At 34.7% G+C, this 20,373-nt stretch overlaps 1 protein-coding gene across 8 annotated transcripts in view; it reads right to left on the reverse strand.

The window, feature by feature from the left end:
- Window positions 1–1,258: 1,258 nt before the first annotated feature.
- The window catches only part of IFT81 (intraflagellar transport 81), a 144,933-nt gene continuing 125,818 nt past the window's right edge, over window positions 1,259–20,373 (reverse strand). For all 8 annotated transcript variants that reach the window (XM_049698444.1, XM_049698445.1, XM_049698443.1 and 5 more), the window contains 5 exons: window positions 12,094–12,180; window positions 11,018–11,089; window positions 10,848–10,933; window positions 7,101–7,146; window positions 1,259–2,009 (listed from right to left, as the gene is read on the reverse strand). In XM_049698444.1, the coding sequence (XP_049554401.1) occupies window positions 1,827–2,009; window positions 7,101–7,146; window positions 10,848–10,933; window positions 11,018–11,089; window positions 12,094–12,180 (474 nt within the window). In that variant the 3' untranslated portion in view covers window positions 1,259–1,826. The remainder of the gene's footprint in view (window positions 2,010–7,100; window positions 7,147–10,847; window positions 10,934–11,017; window positions 11,090–12,093; window positions 12,181–20,373) is intronic.

Here is a 20,373-nt window from a genome sequence, read left to right on the forward strand (position 1 = left end):
GTGAAGGCTGAAAAAACTAATCATTAGGCTTAATAATCTTACAAATTGACATAACTTTGGGGAATAAAATGCTGTTTCTGGGAAGCGCATCTAGTCTTTTTCAACTATTTGCAAAGGAATTCATACTCTGGTTAAAGGAATATCACTTACTACTGGCTTAAAAATAACAAGGCAGTAGCCAACACTGAACAAATACATTTACCTCAGTGTTCAAAAACTGATTATTGAGTTAATAAGGGTTTGCTTCCACACAGTGAACATAGCCTTTCCTCTTTTAGTACATGGTTGATCTAATAGTTGATCTACGGGCACAAATGAGAATGCTGGTAACGGATATTTGATCAAATAAGTAGCTAAAGTAAGCTGAGGACCAGATTCAAACCACTTAATAACATTGAAATGCTTCTTTTTTTCTTAAGATATGTTAAAAGAACTTTGGGGCTTCCCTGGTGGCGCAGTGGTTGAGGGTCCGCCTGCTGATGTAGGGGACACGGGTTCGTGCCCCGGTCCAGGAAGATCCCACATGCCGCGGAGCGGCTGGGGCCGTGAGCCATGGCCGCTGAGCCTGTGCGTTCGGAGCCTGTGCTCCGCAACGGGAGAGGACACAACAGTGAGAGGCTCGTGTACCGCAAAAAAAAAAAAAAAAAAAAAGAACTTTGTTTCTATACTTTCCTGGTAAGTTCTTCCATACTCTGATGGATCCCATCTCTTCCAGTAATAGCTCCTAGAATTACGAATAATTTCCATGCTAATAAGATTCTCTGATTACCAAGAAAGACACTTTCTAACAAAAATCAAGAGTAGAACACATGTGGGAACAAATACACCCAAAGCCATTAATCCAGTTTGTATATTTTGCACAGGATAGAAACAACTTTCTTCATTAAAATGTTTTTGTTTTGTTTTCTCCAGGATAGCTAAAAAGAAAGAACCCAAGGTGGACATGCTAACAATTTGAAATTTGAGTTTTCAAATCTAAAAGAAATTTTGAAAAGTAAATTGAAACTGAAATGAAGTAAAGGGTGGCATATGAATTTAGTACCTTTCTTCAAGGAAAAACCAAAGAAATCTTCAAATACCTTGTCCAGATGAAGCAGAGAACTTGAGGCACTTCGACAATTTCTTATATTTAAAATAATAGTCCCCCAAACCTAAATACTATATTAGACTTTTGGTGAAAATAAGTAATAATCCTTAAATTTAACACAGTGCTATAACATAAATACTTACTTAAAAAAGAATAAAAATTTACACTATATAAATTTTAAATAAATAGCCATGATATGTGCACCAAGTTTTATTTGTGTTTAAACGATACAAATAGAACAAATATGTTATTCAAAATAATAAATCTTCTTGAATTTTACATAAGAAAAAGAAACTGAAGTGAAACTGTAGGAATTGCTGAACTTCAGATAAATGTTTCTTCAAAACAAGAGAGATTAATTCCTAAAAGATTCCTCTAAAGTTAAAAAAAGATTAAGAAAAACATTAAGCCACTGGGTTAGTATGTTTAAAAAAACCTACATGTTTCTTAATGGACATATGTTTACATTTACAGATAGTAAACTCAGTCTCCTGTCTCATAAAACACAGAAGACATCACTATGTCTAAACTAAGCAAAAAAATAAAGGACTCTTTTCCATATTAAAAAACTTTTAAAACCTAAATCTACCTTAACATTATTTTCCAAGAAAACTTAATAGGGAATGGCTAATCTGAAAGCAAAATGTTGTACAAATCACTTTCAAGAAAGGGAATACACCATGGGATTATGCTTATAGCTAGCAGTATCAGCTAAAACCCCAAACAATGACACATGAACTCAGAGTATCAGCCGGTCCTCTCCTCCCTCCTGAATTACCTGACCAATGGAATTTTGGCTTTGTTGTTTCAGAAAGCACTGTTTCTTACATTCCATCAATTGTTCAAAATCACGCCACATTTTCACTTGTTTCATATTGGGACCATGACTTTCTCGTACAGCTTTTTGTTTTTCCCGGAGTTTCTATTGTTAAAAAAAAAAATCAAGAATAATTAAATCTCATATACGGATTTACTTCTATTGTTCTAATCAGAAGAATATGGTATGCTTTGTACATCTGATGAATAATAGCTAAGCCAGGTTCTCCTATGATAGATGAAAACGAAGATGATAAAAGTTAACTAAATTTATGATAGATCTAGGACAACCTGAATTTAAAAAGAACAGAAAAATGTAAAAGAAAGGAAGGGGGGAAAAAAATAAAGGGAATCTGGAAAGTGGAGCAGTAACATGGTATATAAAAATATGCAGATTTTGGAAGTCAGAAGACTTGAGTTCCAACTCTGGCTCTGTCACTAGCTGTAGGGAAGACAATTTCTCTGGACTGTAGTTTTCTCAATTGTTAATTAAGGCTAATAATAGGGGTAATTATAAAAGTATCTGCTTTATAAGATTATTTTTTCCACATGACAATAGATATGGAAAAAATTATAAACTACCATGTGTTATACATGTTATTATTATTAAATACTGTATTCTTTCCTGAATCAGTATGCTCTAAGGGTATGCTCTATACCCAAATAAATCAAATTGTATGTAAATATTCCTCAGGGAGAAGGTCTAGTGATATTCTAAAAAGGCCCAAATCCTTATCAGAATTGTTTTTGTTACTACTAGCCTATATAGTTCCACCTGCCAAAATTGTTCTACTTACTGACTCTAAAATTATAAATAGGAATAAGAACATTTTTCAATACATTGCAAAACTATACTTTGGTTCTGTATTATGGCAAATTGAGGAGAGTGACAAAGAAAGGGAGGCACAAAGTCAGAGACAATGAGAGGAAAGAAAAGAAGGAAGGAAAGAAGAGAAAAACAGAGATGATAGTACACACATAAGGAAACAGTGTGACAGAAATACATACACTGACACAGTGTGAGAAATCACCAAGAAGGGCAGAAAAACAAGCAAAGACACAGAAACAGATTACACAGGAACATCTCCATCTTTTCCTCTTTTAGTATACATGGTTGATTTAACAGGTGACCTAAGCACATAAGTGAAAAGGCTGGTCATTGGTACTTGCCCAAATAAGAGGCTAAACTAAACTGAGGCCAGGTTCAAAACACTTACTAAAGACTGCCCTCTCCATCTATGGTTAATGAAAAGCAAAGTTAACAGCAAATAGCAACAGGAAACAAAACAGAATTAAGAAAATATAATTTAAACATAACCAGCAATTTTTTGACACAATGCCTGGCATGCAAATACATCTATTTAAGTCTATGTTACAAATAAAGTATCTTACAACAAATATTTTTATCCTCATAAACTAAAACAAAAGTAGTAAGTCAGATCAAGAGTACTGAGCATGATTTTAAGATTAAGGTACTACTTAACTGTAACTTTTCTTATATTATTGGAATAATTTCCTTGTCAAAATCCTAACAACCTATAAAAAGTTATTTAAAGAACCAAAGACAGGAGGTGGGGACTGTCTGTATCAGAAATATTATATTACTGTCACTTATTACAGATTTATTTTGTGGATAGTTGCAATGTACAAAAAATACTTGTCACAGATTTCATTGTTCTTAAAAGGAAGAGGTGGTACAGGAGGAGGAAAGTTACAACTTTCAGTACAATATTCCATCTTGGTAAGGCAAATTCTAGTATATGATAGTGTGAATTGTAGCACTATAGCTTGGTCTAATTTCAGAAACTCAGTTGGCATGAGGAGGTCTGTGGATGTCCAGTCTTTGCTGGTTTGGAAGGCATATGCTATTGTCAGTTTCAAAGCCTAGGTATGTTCTGTGTTTGCCTTGAAAATTTAGATCCACTCTAGGAGTGAGAGGATCAAGAAGCTTTGTTTCTTAAATGATACAGCCTGACAATCGGGGCATGAACTAATCAGTGGCTCATTTTGCTGGAACATGCTTGACGTCAGACTGCTGCTACTGCTTTCCCCCCAAATCCTGCAGTAAAACACTACACTGGAAGGGGAAAGAATAATCTTTAATCATATTTAGCAATTAAGTTTGGGTCTTTGAAAGGATTCAAAGTTTGACAAATATTTCTCTACACATAGCATCCATCCAGATACTTTTCAAAACAAATGAAATAGAGGAATATTTTCATATAAAAAATTATATTATTTATGAAATACCTGGATGAAAGTCAATTATTGACAATCATACTAAATCCTAAAGCCCCCAAAATCTCTAGTTAAAATACTGTACAAATGAATGTACAACTTGATTCAAACACATAAGTTCAAATATGAAAATTATTTTTTCCTTTTGAGTATGGCATGTCATTTCATAAATGGAATAAGGTGTACAGAACTCAATTTCTCTGATGAAATGGAAGAATCAGCTTTAATGTTTCTTTTTACTTAGATTAATATGATGGACATCTATTCACAATTCATACAAAAAGAACAGATGAACACTTTTTATAGATATGGCTGATTCCAGATTGGGGACAGGAAATGTACAGAATGAGCCTTTTGTCTGGAACATTTTGTCATTCCAGAAAATAAAAAATCCATCAAAACCTAGTAGGATTGTTTCAAAAGGATTCAGGAGCTGACTTCAAGAGGCTTCCACCGGCCAAACATGGGGCAATTTGGATAGGAATAATAATAAATATTAAATAAATAAAAATAAATAATAATAAATATAATAATAATAATTGCAATGGATTGAAACATATAAAACATGTTAAATCTGGGAGTTATAAACATACTTTTAAAGAATGATAAAAAATGAACTCATCATTTTGAAAACCAGTAATAAACAAATCAAGCAGTTATTCTGCCTTTCCTATATGACCTGTACTTTAGAGTAACCAGAGTTGGTAAGATGCTCTTAACAGAATTATTCCAGCCAATAAATGAAGAAGGAACAACATAATTAGAATATGACTGTTCTGCAACCTCTAATGAATTAATGGACTGAGGAAGTGATTTTCATTGGCTGCCTACATTACAAAAAGAGAGCTTCCCAAATATTGAATCATATTTAATCAAGTCTCTAAACCCAACTGCCAATTCACAGGACATACTGGGGACAGAAGAACATGCTAACTGACACTACAGGGAGGCCATCAACAAAGCTCAGAATGCTGGAAAATGACAAATGATCAGGTTTTTTTTCTTCCAACAAATAAATTGTAAAGAAAAAAGATGGACTAGTAACCTAGAGAAAAAGGGACTTAAGAAATATATCAAATAATAGCAATGTATGAACTCTTATTAGGATCCTGATCTGAACAAATAAACCATTAAGAAATTATGAGACAATTGGTGAAGTTTGAACACTGACTGGGTATTGGGTATTATGCAATTATTGTTAAATTATTTTTGGCATGATAATAGTATTGCAGTTATGTTAAAAAAAAGAGTCTTTATGATACATACTGAAATATGACCAGATAAAACAATGAAATCTCTGAGATTTGCCTAAAAATGGGCAAATCTGGGAGTGGGACTATAGATAAAACAAGACTGGTCACAAATTTAATTACTGAAGTTGAGTGATGGTTACATGTGAGTTCTTTACATTATTTCCTCAATTTTTTATTTAGGCTTGAAATTTTCCATAATAAAAACTTTTATTTTTTTAGTTCTTTTTAAAGTTTTTCTCAAAAAGACTTTTAAAAAGTCTACTTAGCAATTACTTCATTGCTTTCTACACTATTTGTTTTTCTGAAGTTCATCGTTAGAATATTACTTACAGGTTTATGGGAGCTAATTCAGCTTTTATGTAAAAGCAGATATATGTAAATATGTTTTTAATAATGACTCAAATGAAAGTAAGAATGAATAATTTTACTGTCACCAATTTATTGAGTCAGACCAATAGCTAAACTGTACAATGCACTAAGACTGAAACAAAGCCATATTTTTCATTTGTACTATTAGGATGGACAAGCCTATATATGTATATAAAATCATTTCCAGGCTGCAGCCTCAAGAATATTTGAACGTTGAAATTAGACACCCATATGTAATCAGTATTTTAAATGAAAAACTGCAGCCAACAATTTCTAACTCTGATGCTACAAACTTGACACTCCTATTAGAAAAACTAATAAGGAACTTCAATTTTCAATAGTGAAACCAAGTAAAGAACAGATAAAATGGCGTATAGTGAAGCATGGTTAGCATTCACTATGCAACATGGATTTAAAATCATTGAAGATTAGAATCAATTAGAAAAATCAATTAGTCATTTAAGTCCTGATGTTCAAGGCCCCACCACCTCTTCTACTAGGAGTGGCTCAGAGAACTGAGAAAACAAGACTCAATCACATGCTCCTATTTTTAGTAGCCCTCATATAAGACTGGCAGGTAGGGAGTGAGTATCTTAAGTAAAGTTTTTCGATTATTTGTATTAATTGAATCAATGTTTGTAAAGGACTTAAACTAGCCCCTGGCTCATAGTAAGAGCTTTGCGTTTATTAAATAAAATAAATGAATAAGTTTACACTTATAAGTATAATCCCAGTATTCCCAGATACCTGGGAATAAACTGAAACTTGTAGTTCATTAAACGTGGCATTTTGTTTGTTACGCATGAACTCTTTGTTATTTAAAACTGGATTTCCCCCCTCCTCCCAAATTCCTGTGCCTTCACTTTTATAAAACTAAATTCCTAAAGAAGAGTCTTCATCTTTGAAAGGGAGTAAGAAAGTTCCAATTTCCTCTATAACCTTAAAAAAAATGACAATGGCATAATCATGTACTGAAAGCCTGAATAGACACATTAAAAAAAACAACATTCTTGGGACTTCCCTGGTGGTGCAGTGGTTAAGAACCCCCCCTGCCAATGCAGGGGACACAAGTTCGATCCCTGGTCCAGGGAGATCCCACATGCCACGGAGCAACTAAGCCCGTGCGCCACAACTACTGAGCCTGTGCTCTAGAGCCCACATACCACAACTACTGAGCCCACGTGCTGCAACTACTGAAGCCTGTGTGCCTACAGCCCGTGCTCCGCAACAAGAGAAGCCATAGCAATGAGAAGCCCGTGTCCCTGCTCGCAACTAGAGAAAGCCTGCGTGCAGCAACGAAGACCCAACGCAGCCAAAAAAAAAAAATGCATTCTTACCTTTCCAAGATTTTCCTGTTCAGCAATATTTTTGGTATACTGTTCCCTGGGGAGTAAACATAATGATTTAGTTTACATTTACTTCAATCGATTTGATCATACAACTAAATTATAAATTAACGTATCTATCTAAATATATTAGACAATACAGTTTATAGAGTACTAGAGTCAGAATGAAACCCATTATCAAACACTCCCTTTTCCAATCTTTAGTCAGTTCATCTAATAAACAGTAATATAAGGAAAAAACCAAGGCAAAATATCATGTAAGAAGTTAAGTACCATTTCCAGTTAATCTACACTTAAATCAATGGTAATCCATTTGCTTAAATTACACTTTTTTTTTAAAGAGGTTTGCAGAAGAGAGAAAGGATACACATTTTTAAAAAACATTAAATAGCATCTAACCCAGCAATCCAACTTCTAGGAAGTCATCCTACAGAAAAACTCTCATAAGTTAATAAAGATGAAAGCAAAGACTATTACTTCACCATTGCTTATAGTAGTGAAAATCTGCAACCAACTAAATGTTGATAGACGGGGAAATGTTTAAACAAATTATGGTACATCCGTTCAAAGGAATAATACAGAGTTGTAAAAAAAGAATGAGGTAGATCTATAAATACTAAAGTGGAAAAAATTCTAGATAAATTATTAAGAAAAAAACTGTATATGTAGCTTAATCTTATTTATGTATACACACATATACAGACATATTAGCAAAAGCATGGGAAAAGAATATGGGATAATATACAACAAAATATTAACAGTAGACATTTATGAGGTATGGCAGTGTGGACAACATTCAATTTTTGTGTGCTATACTTGATAATGGTTACTTTTTGTTTTTATAAGTATTTCTTTTGTAAGCTAAAAAAGTTACAAATTTTTAATGTAAAAATAGAAATACAAATAACGTATTGTATTTTTAAACAAAGGTATAATTATATTTTAATATTATATAGGACAAAAAGTGAGATTTGAAGCGTTAAGGACAAAGATTGAAGGATGAGGACATAGGAACCAAGGACAAAGGAACCAGTGACAAGAAGATAAGAGACTTTAGACCTCAAATTTGTATGGAAAAAGACTATATTTCTGTGTAAAGCTACACAGTAGTACTTAAGAAGAAATTAAACAACACAAAATTGGGAATCTAATAAATCATAAACCACAAACTCTAGCAGCTTAAGTGAAGAAAGATTTGCATTTATGTCAAAAGGGAGGTAAACATGATTAGAACAGAGAGAATGGCAATCAAAAGTACCTGAAGCCCTTACAGAGCTGAAGTGAAGGTAGAATTTGTGCACAGGAATAAGAATGGAAGGGAATAGACACAATCTTGATGAACCTTCATTTTTCCCTTAAAATTTATGAGACACTAAGTCAAAATTGTTTACCTTTCTAGCTCTTCAATGAAAAAAAGCTGGGAGGAACTAAATGACATATCCCTCAAGAAGAATGTATGATTATTATTAAGAGAGCTTTAAATAATTCATTTATTACCCTAGGCCCGAGGAATGTCCAAACTGTTTTAGAATTTCCATTTATATTTTATCAAGAAATCGACAGGCACATGCTCTTTCTCCATAACAGTAATATGTAATTTTAATTTATTCAATGAATTTATTCAAGAAATAATTACAGAGCACCTGTTATGTACCAAGCATGCCCTGGGATTTCAAAAAGAAAACAGGACAGACAGGGTCCTTGCCCTCTAGGAATTCATACTATATCATTTCTAAAATACTGCTGCATACATTATATTTAACTTGAGCCTCTGTGGTATATATTATTCTCCTTATTTTATAGATGAGGAATGATTTGTCCAAGGTCACAAAACTAGGAACTGGAAAAATCAGGTTAGAAACAATTTTATGGTCTCTCTCTAGTACTTTGATATATAATATGCTGCCTCTTTAAGTAAAATTAAAATTTGCAGATGATCTTTCAAAACCAAGCTAATTTCTTACACCTTTGGCCTTACCAGGAAGTACCATAAAAGTAGAAAATGAAATAACATTAAAAATATTGTGTCTACAATACTTATAATATTTTAAACATGTATCAGTGAGTTTAGAGTATAATTAACTCCATTTTATTCTTAACATTCTTATCATGTACTACTCTAGTCAGGGCGCAGTATGGTAAAGGTTTACAATGAGGAAATGGTAAAGGTTTACAATGATTTTTAAAATGATGAAGAGGAATATCTAGCTAGAAAACTGATAAGAAAACCAATAGTTCAGGAGCTATATTTCCTTTTTTACTATTTATATTGATCACTTTGGAAGAAAAGAAACAATTTCTAAAACTTTTATTTTTCAAGAACAAAATTAACTTCTCACATTTGTGAAATATTAGCATTGACTATATAGATTTAATGAGCAAAGTTTACATTCAATGAAAGAATTTGTATAAGTACATTCAGTATGTTTTTTTAATGTAGACTTATTATTTTTTAAAAATATTTATTTATTTATTTGGCTGTGTCGGGTCTTAGTTGCGGCATTTGGGATCTTTCGTTGCGGTGCGCGGACTCTCTAGTTGTGGCACACAGGCTCCAGAGCGCGCGGGCTTCAGTACATGCAGCACACGGGCTCTCTAGTTGTGGCACGTGGGCTCTGGAGTGCGCAGGCTCAGTCGTTGCAGCATGTGGGCTTAGTTGCTCTGCGGCATGTGGGATCTTAGTTCCCTGACTAGGGATCGAACCTGTGTCCCCCTGCATTGCAGGGGGATTCTTAACCACTGGACCACCAGGGAAGTCCCTGTATGTTTAATATGTTAGACTATTAAAAAATAATATCCTATTTATAGGATATTTTTGGTCTGGCCTGCATTATATAAAAAAAATTTAGACTTTGCAAAACATTCTATTTCTTAGATTCCTTTTTGTAATATTAATGTATATGCCACTAAAAATCTCAACTGCCGTCTAGAATAAGTGTGAATCCTACACTTCATTTGAGTTCTTACCGAATGGTAAAAGCAAAACATTTGAATTACGATTAGGGGCAAAGAAAGCTTATCTTGTTCATTACTGCATTTTATCAAAGCTAGCAATTCAACTATAAACGTATTTTTTAAGACAGCATTTGATTTATTACAATATGCTGCAAGCTAGGATTACAAAAAGAAAAAATCACCATATAAGGACTAGTAGTATTTATACACCCTTCTTTGCTTTAAAGGCTGACACACTGCAGTCACACAGTTTCTAGCTGAAATGCAGTCACTCACACTGCACAATGAGCAGGCCAACAACCAGAGTCCAGGCCATGTAGGACTTGAAAAATAGACCAACCTTAGTGCTTTTAAAAAAGCAATTATGAAATTATACGTATTCCTGAGGAGGGGGTAATGGGGATTAACTGCTTAATGGTTGTAAGAGTTTCTGTTTCGGGTGATGAAAAAGTTTTGGTAATATATAGTGGTTATGGTTGCATAATATTTTTAATGTAATCAATGCAACACTTTTAATTATACACTTAAAAATGGCAAATTTTATGTTATTTACCTTTTGCCACAATAAAAAAGTAAGCAAGCAAGCAAGAAAAATTATATGTATTCTTACTTAGTCAGCAGGGCTGGACTATCCAGAAGATGTTTAACAAGATTTAATCCTAGATAATATCTTACTATATGCTTATTTAAGTACTCTGACTTTGTATAATTCCATCTTATTTATAAAACTTCTATAGATTAAAACATTAAGTAACTCAATATAAAAACAACAAAATTACTTGCCTAATTGCCTTTCTTTTTTCTTGTTGATCAGAAGAGACATATGCCTTCATTTCATCAGTAGCACGACAAAGTTGTACTTCTAGGTTCTAAGTGGAAAGACTAAGCTTTAGGTTAAGTCCTTGATACAGAAAAATCTCAGAAAAGTTTTTGATCCACTTTCTTTGTCTTACCTTAATCATACAATTTGTATAATGGTATCTACTTTCGTCTTGAAGACATTCTTCACGGAGTCCTCTGACTTCCTAATGTATATAATTTTAAATGGGCAACATTATCGAAAGAATAATCAGATACAGAGAGGATGACTATATTTACAACAAAAGACATACCATCAGAGTATTTCCTCTTCTGCAACCGAAACTTTATTATAATAGACTAGGTTGCAATCTTTTCTAGAGACCACTCATATCACTCTACAACCTATAAGTTTAGTTATTTATTAAGTACCTACTGTGTGCCCAGCTCTGTGCTAGGTGCTGGGGACAGAGGAGTGAACAAGACAGGTCCCTGCTCTCATTCAAGTAGAGGAAACAGACATAAACAAGGAAACATGTAATGAAGGTAGTTTCAGATGGGAAAAAGTGCCATGAAGAAAATTCTGCAGTGGAATGTGATAGGGTGACTGAGTGGGCAATATTAGGTGATCAGAGAAGACCTCTAGGAGGATGTGACATTTAGGGTGAGACCTAAAAGGTGAAAAGGAGAGATCAAGGCAAATAGTTGGTGGTAGAGTATCCCAGAGAGAGAAGAATACATGCAAAATCCCCAAGGTGAAAACAAGCTTGGCCTGTTTGAAGTACAAGAAGGCGGCCAGTGTGGCTGGGGCCCTGTGGGCGAGGAGTAGAGCACGTGGATATGAAAGTTCATGGAAGCAGGTAGGGCCTTATAGACCACAGTTCTGAAGTTAGATTTTAAGTGCAACAGGAAGCCAGTGGAGGGTAGCCTAACTGCTGTATAGGTTTCTTTGGCTGCTCTATGGAGAATAAACCTTAGGAAGGCAAGCGTGGAAGGGGAGAGTAGGTGGGAGGTTACAGTGCGAGTCTAGGGGGCCTGGACTCTGGCGGTAGGGGTGTAGATGGAGAATTTAGTATGTACACATCAAGTCTGAAGAAATAAAAATCTCTGCAGCTTAGGAGACAGACTCGGGATGAGGGTAAAGATTTGGGAATCTTTTGACATTGGTAGTGAAAATACGCATATACAGGCAGTTTCTGCTAAGTTGTTAAAATAAAAACTGTCTTCTTACCTGTTCTAATTTGGACCGATTACTTTCAAGGCCTGCTGCACAGCTATCATACTGGGATTTCTTTTCATCACACTCCTGGGTTAATTCCTAGTATGAAAAGGGTAATTAATTGAATAAGTAAAAAACAAAGGCCTAACATGTGGCTCTGAAACAATACATGCCCTTGTCAGTCTTGTAACTTAACTCTAAGCTTCTTGGCATACTTACGAGTTATTTATACAACAATCAGACATTTGAGAATTATGACAGATGAAGGTGCTGATAAAAACAATAACTGCCATGTATTAAGCTGTGTGCCAGGCTCTCTGTTAGAAGCTGGGAATAAAACAGCGAACAAAACAGCCAAAAATCCTTCCCCTCAAGTAATGCTCAGACAAGTAAACAGGCTGAGTGCTATGATGGATGAATGCAGGGTGTTACAGGAGCACATGGGACGCTCACTGGACCTAACCCAGGCTTGGGGATCAGTGCGGACAACCTGCTGGAGAAATTGATATCTAAGCTGAGGTACGAAGGATTAGTAAGCATAGTTAGAAGGGACAAGAGGAGGAGAATGTTCATAAAAAAAGGAACACTATGTATGAAGTCTTGGACTTGGAACTAGAGAGAAGAAGGACAATTTAGGACATATAAGTAGTTTATTATACTGGAGCATGTCTGGGAAATGTGAGAAGAGGCTGAAGACTTTGGCAGAGGCCTGATCAGAACTTTGTAAACCATGTTAAGGGTGTTTGAGCTTTACCTTTAACAATAACTAAGTCTCAAAACAACCTCTTGAGGTAGGTATTAATATCCCCACATCGTGCAAGGACAAGTATCTTGTAAAAGATTGTACTGCTGGAAAGACGTGTTAGAATTTGAATTCAGGCTATTTGAGTAGTTTCACACTTTCTTCTAACATAATATTTTGAAACTGATAATTTGAAAATCTTCTTCTACCGACACCTGGAAATGCTAAAAGTATCAACAAATGCTTGATAAGGCAGGGCAAACATCCTTTCAGATCCAGAGCTAACTGAACTCTCAAGGAAGTAAAAGGAATTACCAGGACTAGAAACAAAGGATGACAGCCTATGGCTATACTTGGTGAAGGAGTTGGGAGCCAATCTTGATAACAGAATGATTATTATCTCCAGGCAGGGCAAAAGACCTGGAAACCTGTGAATAAAGGGTTAACACCAGGCCTGGATTGATTCAGGCCAGACTGGGAATGGTTTCACACAGCACAGTTTCCTTGGGAACTGGAGAGTTAACATAAATGGGTAATATTGTGTGGCGCTTCTGCTGTGGGGGACTGCATCTGGTTTGGGGTGACTAGCACAGTATAAAAGACTGGTGGGAAAAAGGAGCCATGGCTTTTGTGAATCAAAGTGACCTACAGACATCTAAGGCTCTCATGGTTGACATGAGAAGGGGCAACAGAGGCTGTGTACTTGGGTAGCTGCTGGGCCTGTCAGTGAGATGAAGATACTATAGTATATGAAAGCCTTTTTTTGTTTGTGAGTTTTATGGCCAAACTGATCAGTAAATGCAGTTATGCTACTTCAGAGGAGGATGGAAAAAAGGAGTCTGTCCTCAGGCAGGTTTGGGATTTGTATTTACCCTACCTACGTGGTCTAAGAACTCCCAAGCTGAGACATTAACTCAAATTAGCTCCAAGCTTGTGATATTCCTAAAACACCTGGCAGAACAACAGCAAAACCACTCTGGAGGGACACACCCTCCATCTTAGCTGCCAGGACTCAAGAGACAAAACCCTACTAAAGATAAACTCACAATCCAAAAGTATAAATATATAAGGAACAATCAATCCATTATGAGTGAGAATCAGAAGATATAAAACACACAGCAGGACTATACCTCCAGGAACTTCGAATACTAGAAGAAAGTCTATTAAATAAGTATGCTTAAAATAATTAAAGTTATAAAGGAGGAACTGAAAATAAAAGACTAAAAAAGGCACAGTGAGTAAAAATAGACAAAAACGAAAAAAAAGTCACTGAAATTAAAAACTAAGTAGGTGACATAAACATAAGATTGGCTCAGGAGATGAAAGAATGAACTAAAAAACAGAGCTGAAGAAATTATCCAAAATTCATCACAGAGAGAGACAAAGAGATGAAAATATGAAAATGAGGTTAAACAACAGGGAACAGAATAAATACATCTAACATATATCTAACAGGAGTTGCTGAAGAACAGACTAGAAAGACCAGGGGAGAGAATATTTGAAGATATCATGTAGAATTTTTCCAGAATTAATGGGAGACAAAAAAGCACAGATTCCAGCAGAGCAGATAAAACTAAATCTATACTTAGATCATGGCAGTGAAACTGGACAACACCAAAGACAAAGATAAAAATATTAAAACTGTCTACAGATTTAAGGCAATCCCTATCAAAATACCAATGTTACTTTTCACACAACTAGAACAAATAATTTAAAAACTTGTATGGAAACACAAAAGACCCTGAATAGCCAAAACAATCTTCAGAAAGTAGAATAGAGCTGGAGGTATCATACTCCCTGACTTCAGACTATACTACAAAACTATGGTAATCAAAATAGTATGGTACTGGCAACAAAAACAGACACATAGATCAATGGAACAGAATAGAGAGCCCAGAAATAAACCCACACACTTATGACCAACTAATCTATGACAAAGGAGACAAGAATATACAATTGAGAAAAGACAGTCTCTGCAATAAGTGGTGATGGGAAAACTGGACAGCTAAGTGTAAAGGAATGAAATTGGAACATTTCCTCATACCATGTACAAAAATAAACTCAAAATGGAAAAGGGAACCCTCTTGCACTGTTGGCGGGAATGTAAATTGATACAGCCACTATGGAGAACAGTATGGAGGTTCCTTAAAAAACTAAAAATAGAACTACCATATGACCCAGCAATCCCACTACTGGGCATATACCCTGAGAAAACCATAATTCAAAAGCAGTCATGTACCACAATGTTCATTGCAGCACTATTTACAATAGCCAGGACATGGAAGCAACTTAAGTGTCCATCAACAGATGAATGGATAAAGAAGATGTGGCACATATATATAATGGAATACTACTCAGTCATAAAAAGAAATGAAATTTAGTTATTTGTAATGAGGTGGATGGATCTAGAGTCTGTCATACAGAGTGAAGTAAGTCAGAAAGAGAAAAACAAATACCATATGCTAACACATATATATAGAATCTGAAAAAAAAAACAAAAACGTTGTGAAGAACCTAGGGGCAGGACAGGAATAAAGACGCAGATGTAGGGAATGGACTTGAGGACATGGGGAGGGGGAAGGGTAAGCTGGGACGAAGTGAGAGAGTGGCATGGACATATATACACTACCAAATGTAAAATAGATAGCTAGTGGGAAGCAGCCACATAGCACAGGGAGATCAGCTCGGTGCTTTGTGACCACCTAGAGGGGTGGGATAGGGAGGGTGGGAGGGAGGAGAAATGGGGATATACATATATGTATAGCTGATTTACTTTGTTACACAGCAGAAATTAACACACCATTGTAAAGCAATTTTACTCCAATAAAGATGTTAAAACAAAAAAAAACTAATAAGAAAAATAAACTCAAAATGGATTAAAAACCTAAATGTAAAAAACCATAAAACTCCCAGAAGAAAACATAGGCAGAACACTCTTTGACCTAAATCACAGCCATATTTTTTGGGTCTGTCTCCTAAAACAAAGGAAACAAAAGCAAAAATAAACCAATGGGACCTAATTAAACTTAAAAGCTTTTGCATAGCAGAGGAAACCATGGACAAAATGGAAGATAACCTACTGAATGGGAGAAAACATTTACAAATGATATCATTAATAAGAGGTTAATATCCAAAATATATAAGCAGCTCATATAACTCAAAAAAAAAAAAAACAGTTAAAAAATGGGCAGAAGACCTGAAAAGACATTTTTCCAAAGAAAATATACAGATGGCCAACAGGAACATGAAAACATGCTCAATATCATTAATCATCAGCGAAATACAAATCAAACCCACAATGAGATATCACCTCACACCTGTCAGAATGGCTATTATCAAAAAAGACCACAAATAACAAATATTGGTAAGGATGTGGAGAAAAGGGAACCTTTGTACATTTTTGATGAGAATGTAAGTTGGTACAGCCACTGTGGAAAACAGTATGGAGGTTCCTCAAAAAACTAAAAATAGAACTACCACATGATCCAGCAATTCCACTCCTGAGTATATAACCAAGGAAAATGAAAACATTAATTTGAAAAGATATATGCATCCCAATGTTCATAGCAGCATTATTTACAATAGCCAAGACATGGAAGCAACCTAAGTGTCAATCAAGAGATGAATGGAAAAAGAGGACGTGGCATATATATATATATATATATATATATGTATGTATACACACACACACACACAATAGAATACTACTCATCCATAAAAAAGAATGAAATTTTGCCATTTACAACAACGTGGATGAACTTGGAGGGTACTATGCTTAGTGAAATAAGCCAGAAAGAGAAAGACAAATACTGTACAATATTACTTTTCTGTGGAATCTAAATAATAAAACAAACTAGTGACTATAACAAAAATTAAAACTATATATAGGGAAGACATTATCTAAAAAGAAATGAGAATTAAACCGATAGCAGATCCCTCAACACAACAAGAGAAAGCAGAAAGCAATGAAAATAATTTTTTTTTCTGACCAAGTCACTATTTAAGAAGAAAAACAAAGATGGTTTACTTTTGGCAATGATTCTTTACTAAGAGAACTACTAAAAGAAAAAAAAATAAAGCAAGGAAATTTCATTTTAGGAAGAAGGAAACTGAATCCAGAAGTAAGGAATAAAGTACATGAAGCAATGGTGAGAACTGCTAAATATGTGGGTAAATCTAAACAGGAAATGACTGTATGAAGTAGTAATTATAACAGTAATGACCACCATGACAACCACTTTTAGAGATGAAGAAATAAAATGGGAATAAAATACCACAGGATAACAACACATGTGTTAAATATGTTAGAGGGTGTTAAATTATTCTGAGGTTCCTGTATTGTTCAGGAGATTAACAATTGTTCAGCTGATTAACTTTAGGCAGGAAAAATATGTTAAAAATTTAAGAGTAAACAATATCAGAATAGAAGAAGATAGAAAGGGAAATAAAGGGAAAAAAGAATATAAAGAAAACAGGATTGGTGCAACGGAGGGCAGAAAGAGGAAAAGAAACATAGAAAAGCACAGTACATAGGATGTACAAAATAGAAATAAATTCCAATGTATCAATAATAAGAGTAAATGGGACTAAACTCACCAATTAAAAGACAGATTCTCACACTGTAAAGCAACTATACTCCAATAAAAATTTTCTTAAAAAAAGATTCTCAAACTGGATGTAAGAAACTATATCCACACAAAATCCAACTATATGCTATTTATGAGACTTACATAGGACAAAAATAAGGACATAGAAAGCTGAAAGTGAACAAATAAAAAGACATACCAAGCAACACTAATCCTAAGAAAGCTGCCACACTTACGTTAATAGCAGACAAAATAAGGCTCCTAGACAAAAAGCACTGCAAGGAATAAAGAGTCATAAAATAATGATAAAATGAATAATTTTAAGTGTTTTTTTTAAAAACCAGGAATCTTTAAATTGTGGTAAAATACATATAAAATTTACCATTTTAACCATTTTTAAGGCTACAGTTCAGCTGTATTAAAAACATTCACGTTATTGTGCAACCAATCTCCAGAACTCTTTTCACTTTGCAAAACTGAAACTCTATACTCCTTACACCACAAGTCCCCATTCACCAGGAAGTTTTGAACAACACATTTAAGAAGCTTGATCTGACAAACACATGGAGAACCCAGCACTCAACAACTGGAAAATACATTCTTTTCCGGATCAGGTCACTAAAAAAATTATGTCGGCCTCAGCTCTCTCCATGGCCACACTTAACTCTCAAAGACTGTGGAGCTACACTTTAAAAAACCTCAAGGAAAGAAAGCATGATGTAAGGGCTTTTATGCTCAATCAAGCAGTTGTTGAAATATTTAAGGCAACAAATTCTAGATTTGCAAGAACTCATCAGGTAATATTGCTCTACTAAGCTTTGAGGACTCTACTAGAAAACAAATGAGAGACAATAAAAAGTAGGAAAATGGGCAGTGAGAGGATTGTTAATGAGCACTGAATCTGACAAGTACAGGTATAATACTAAAGACAAAAGTGGGAACTAGGGTGATAGAACAGAACATAAATGTTATATGCCCTGACAGTGTAGACACGATACCATAAAACCTGCAGGGAGGGGAAGGGGAAAAGAAGGTGGAAGGTAGAATGAATAAGCCAGCTTCCTCAATTTTTAATTGCTGGGGATGGATGGGGGAATGTCAAAAGATATAATTTAAACCTGATGAATCAAGTCATAGTATAAGCATATTACAAGTATAAAGGCAAACAGTAAGAAAGACAATACAAATGACCAAAATTAGGCGCTAAAGCAAAGGGAAGGAGAAGTTAGAGGAAAAATACCAATTTCATCACTACTCATAGTGGGGATTAATACATACTATCAACAGAAATGGATGATTAATGGTGGCATTACAGATATAACCAGTAGAGCAAAACCAGAGCCAGAAAATATGAGAGAGAGACACAGACACAGAGAATGAACAGAGGAATTTATTTTTATAGGATTTAAAGTCAGAAGCAAAACAGAAAATGCACAAAGACCAAGTATGTCTACATATCAATAAATATGAATTGGCTAAACTTATTTATTAAAATAAACCTTTCAGATTATGTCACAACACAAAACACAGTTCAAGATCTATTCAGAGACACACCTAAAACAAGGTAAATTTTTAAAAGCTGAAAGCAAAAGATGGGCAAAAGTATAGCAGGCAAATGCAAACAAAAGGAAGCAAACATTAGTATCAGTCAGAGTTGACTTCTGGCACCCCACCAAAAAAAAAGCTTTTGTTTTTTTTAGAGAGTAAGAACAAAGGTGTGGAGATCAAACTTCAGGTAGCCAATAAATAATTATCCATTCATGAATTTTCAGAAAATTTCTGGAAAATATATAAGGAACTGTTATCAGTTATTATTTCTGGGGAGTATGCTAGGGGTGGAGTGTAGAGAGAGAAATAATTTCTATTCTTTCCCTTAACCAATTCCTTACAGTTTGAATTCTGGTCAAGAGCATGGTTTTACTTCTATAAGAAAAAGCAATCAACAAGAAATATTTCAGTGAAATCAATAATTACCACATTGTATATATACTCTAAAACAAGTATTTTAGCTTTTTCCCATATATTAGCAATTATATGTATTATGTCATTTAATTACATATAAATTTATAATTTATGGAACGGCATCTAAAAAAACAAACATGAAGATTTTCAAGATGCTATCTAACTCTAGATAATTATAAAAGATTTAGATAAATATAAGTTGTGATTTTCAAAGTCTTGAGATTTTCAAACAATTTTCAAACAGTTATGAATATTCAAATTTATAACAAAATGCAAATAAAAAGAATGGAAATGTACTAACACTTCACTATAAAATTTCCTAAATATTTGAGAGTTGTCCATGAAAGCAAGAAGTATAAAGTATTTTTAAGAACTCCTGCACTTTAACAATACGATAATACATCTGTGTAGTTTTGAGTGTTAAATATACTTACACAAGTTAAAAATAAACACTATTCAAAGCAGAGAACAATTATGAATTTCAGTTAATATTTGGCAACAGCTTAAAGTCAATGAAGCAGCTTGTTTTTTCAGTATACTTTTTATTACAAAAGTTTTCTGGGTAAAAATAGAACTATAGGGACTTCCCTGGTGGTGCAGTGGTTAGGAATCTGCCTGCCAATGCAGGGGACATGGGTTTGATCCGTGGTCCGGGAAGATGCCACGTGCCGCGGAGCAACTAAGCCCGTGCACCACAACTACCGAGCCTGTGCTCTAGAGCCCGCAAGTCACAACTACTGAGCCCACGCTCCACAACTACTGAAGCCTGCGCGCCTAGATCCTGTGCTCCCCAACAAGAGAAGCCACTGCAATGAAAAGCCCACGCACCGCAATGAAGAGTAGCCCCGGCTCGACGCAACTAGAGAAAGCCCGCGCACAGCAACGAAGACCCAATGCAGCGAAAAAAAAAAGAACTATACATGGATGTGGGAGATTAACACATGGAGCTAAGCAAAATGAGCATCAAGGACTCACCAACTGCACTGAATTCAAACATTGAAA

The sequence above is a fragment of the Orcinus orca genome, chromosome 15, assembly GCF_937001465.1.
Source record: "Orcinus orca chromosome 15, mOrcOrc1.1, whole genome shotgun sequence".
NCBI lineage: Eukaryota > Metazoa > Chordata > Mammalia > Artiodactyla > Delphinidae > Orcinus > Orcinus orca.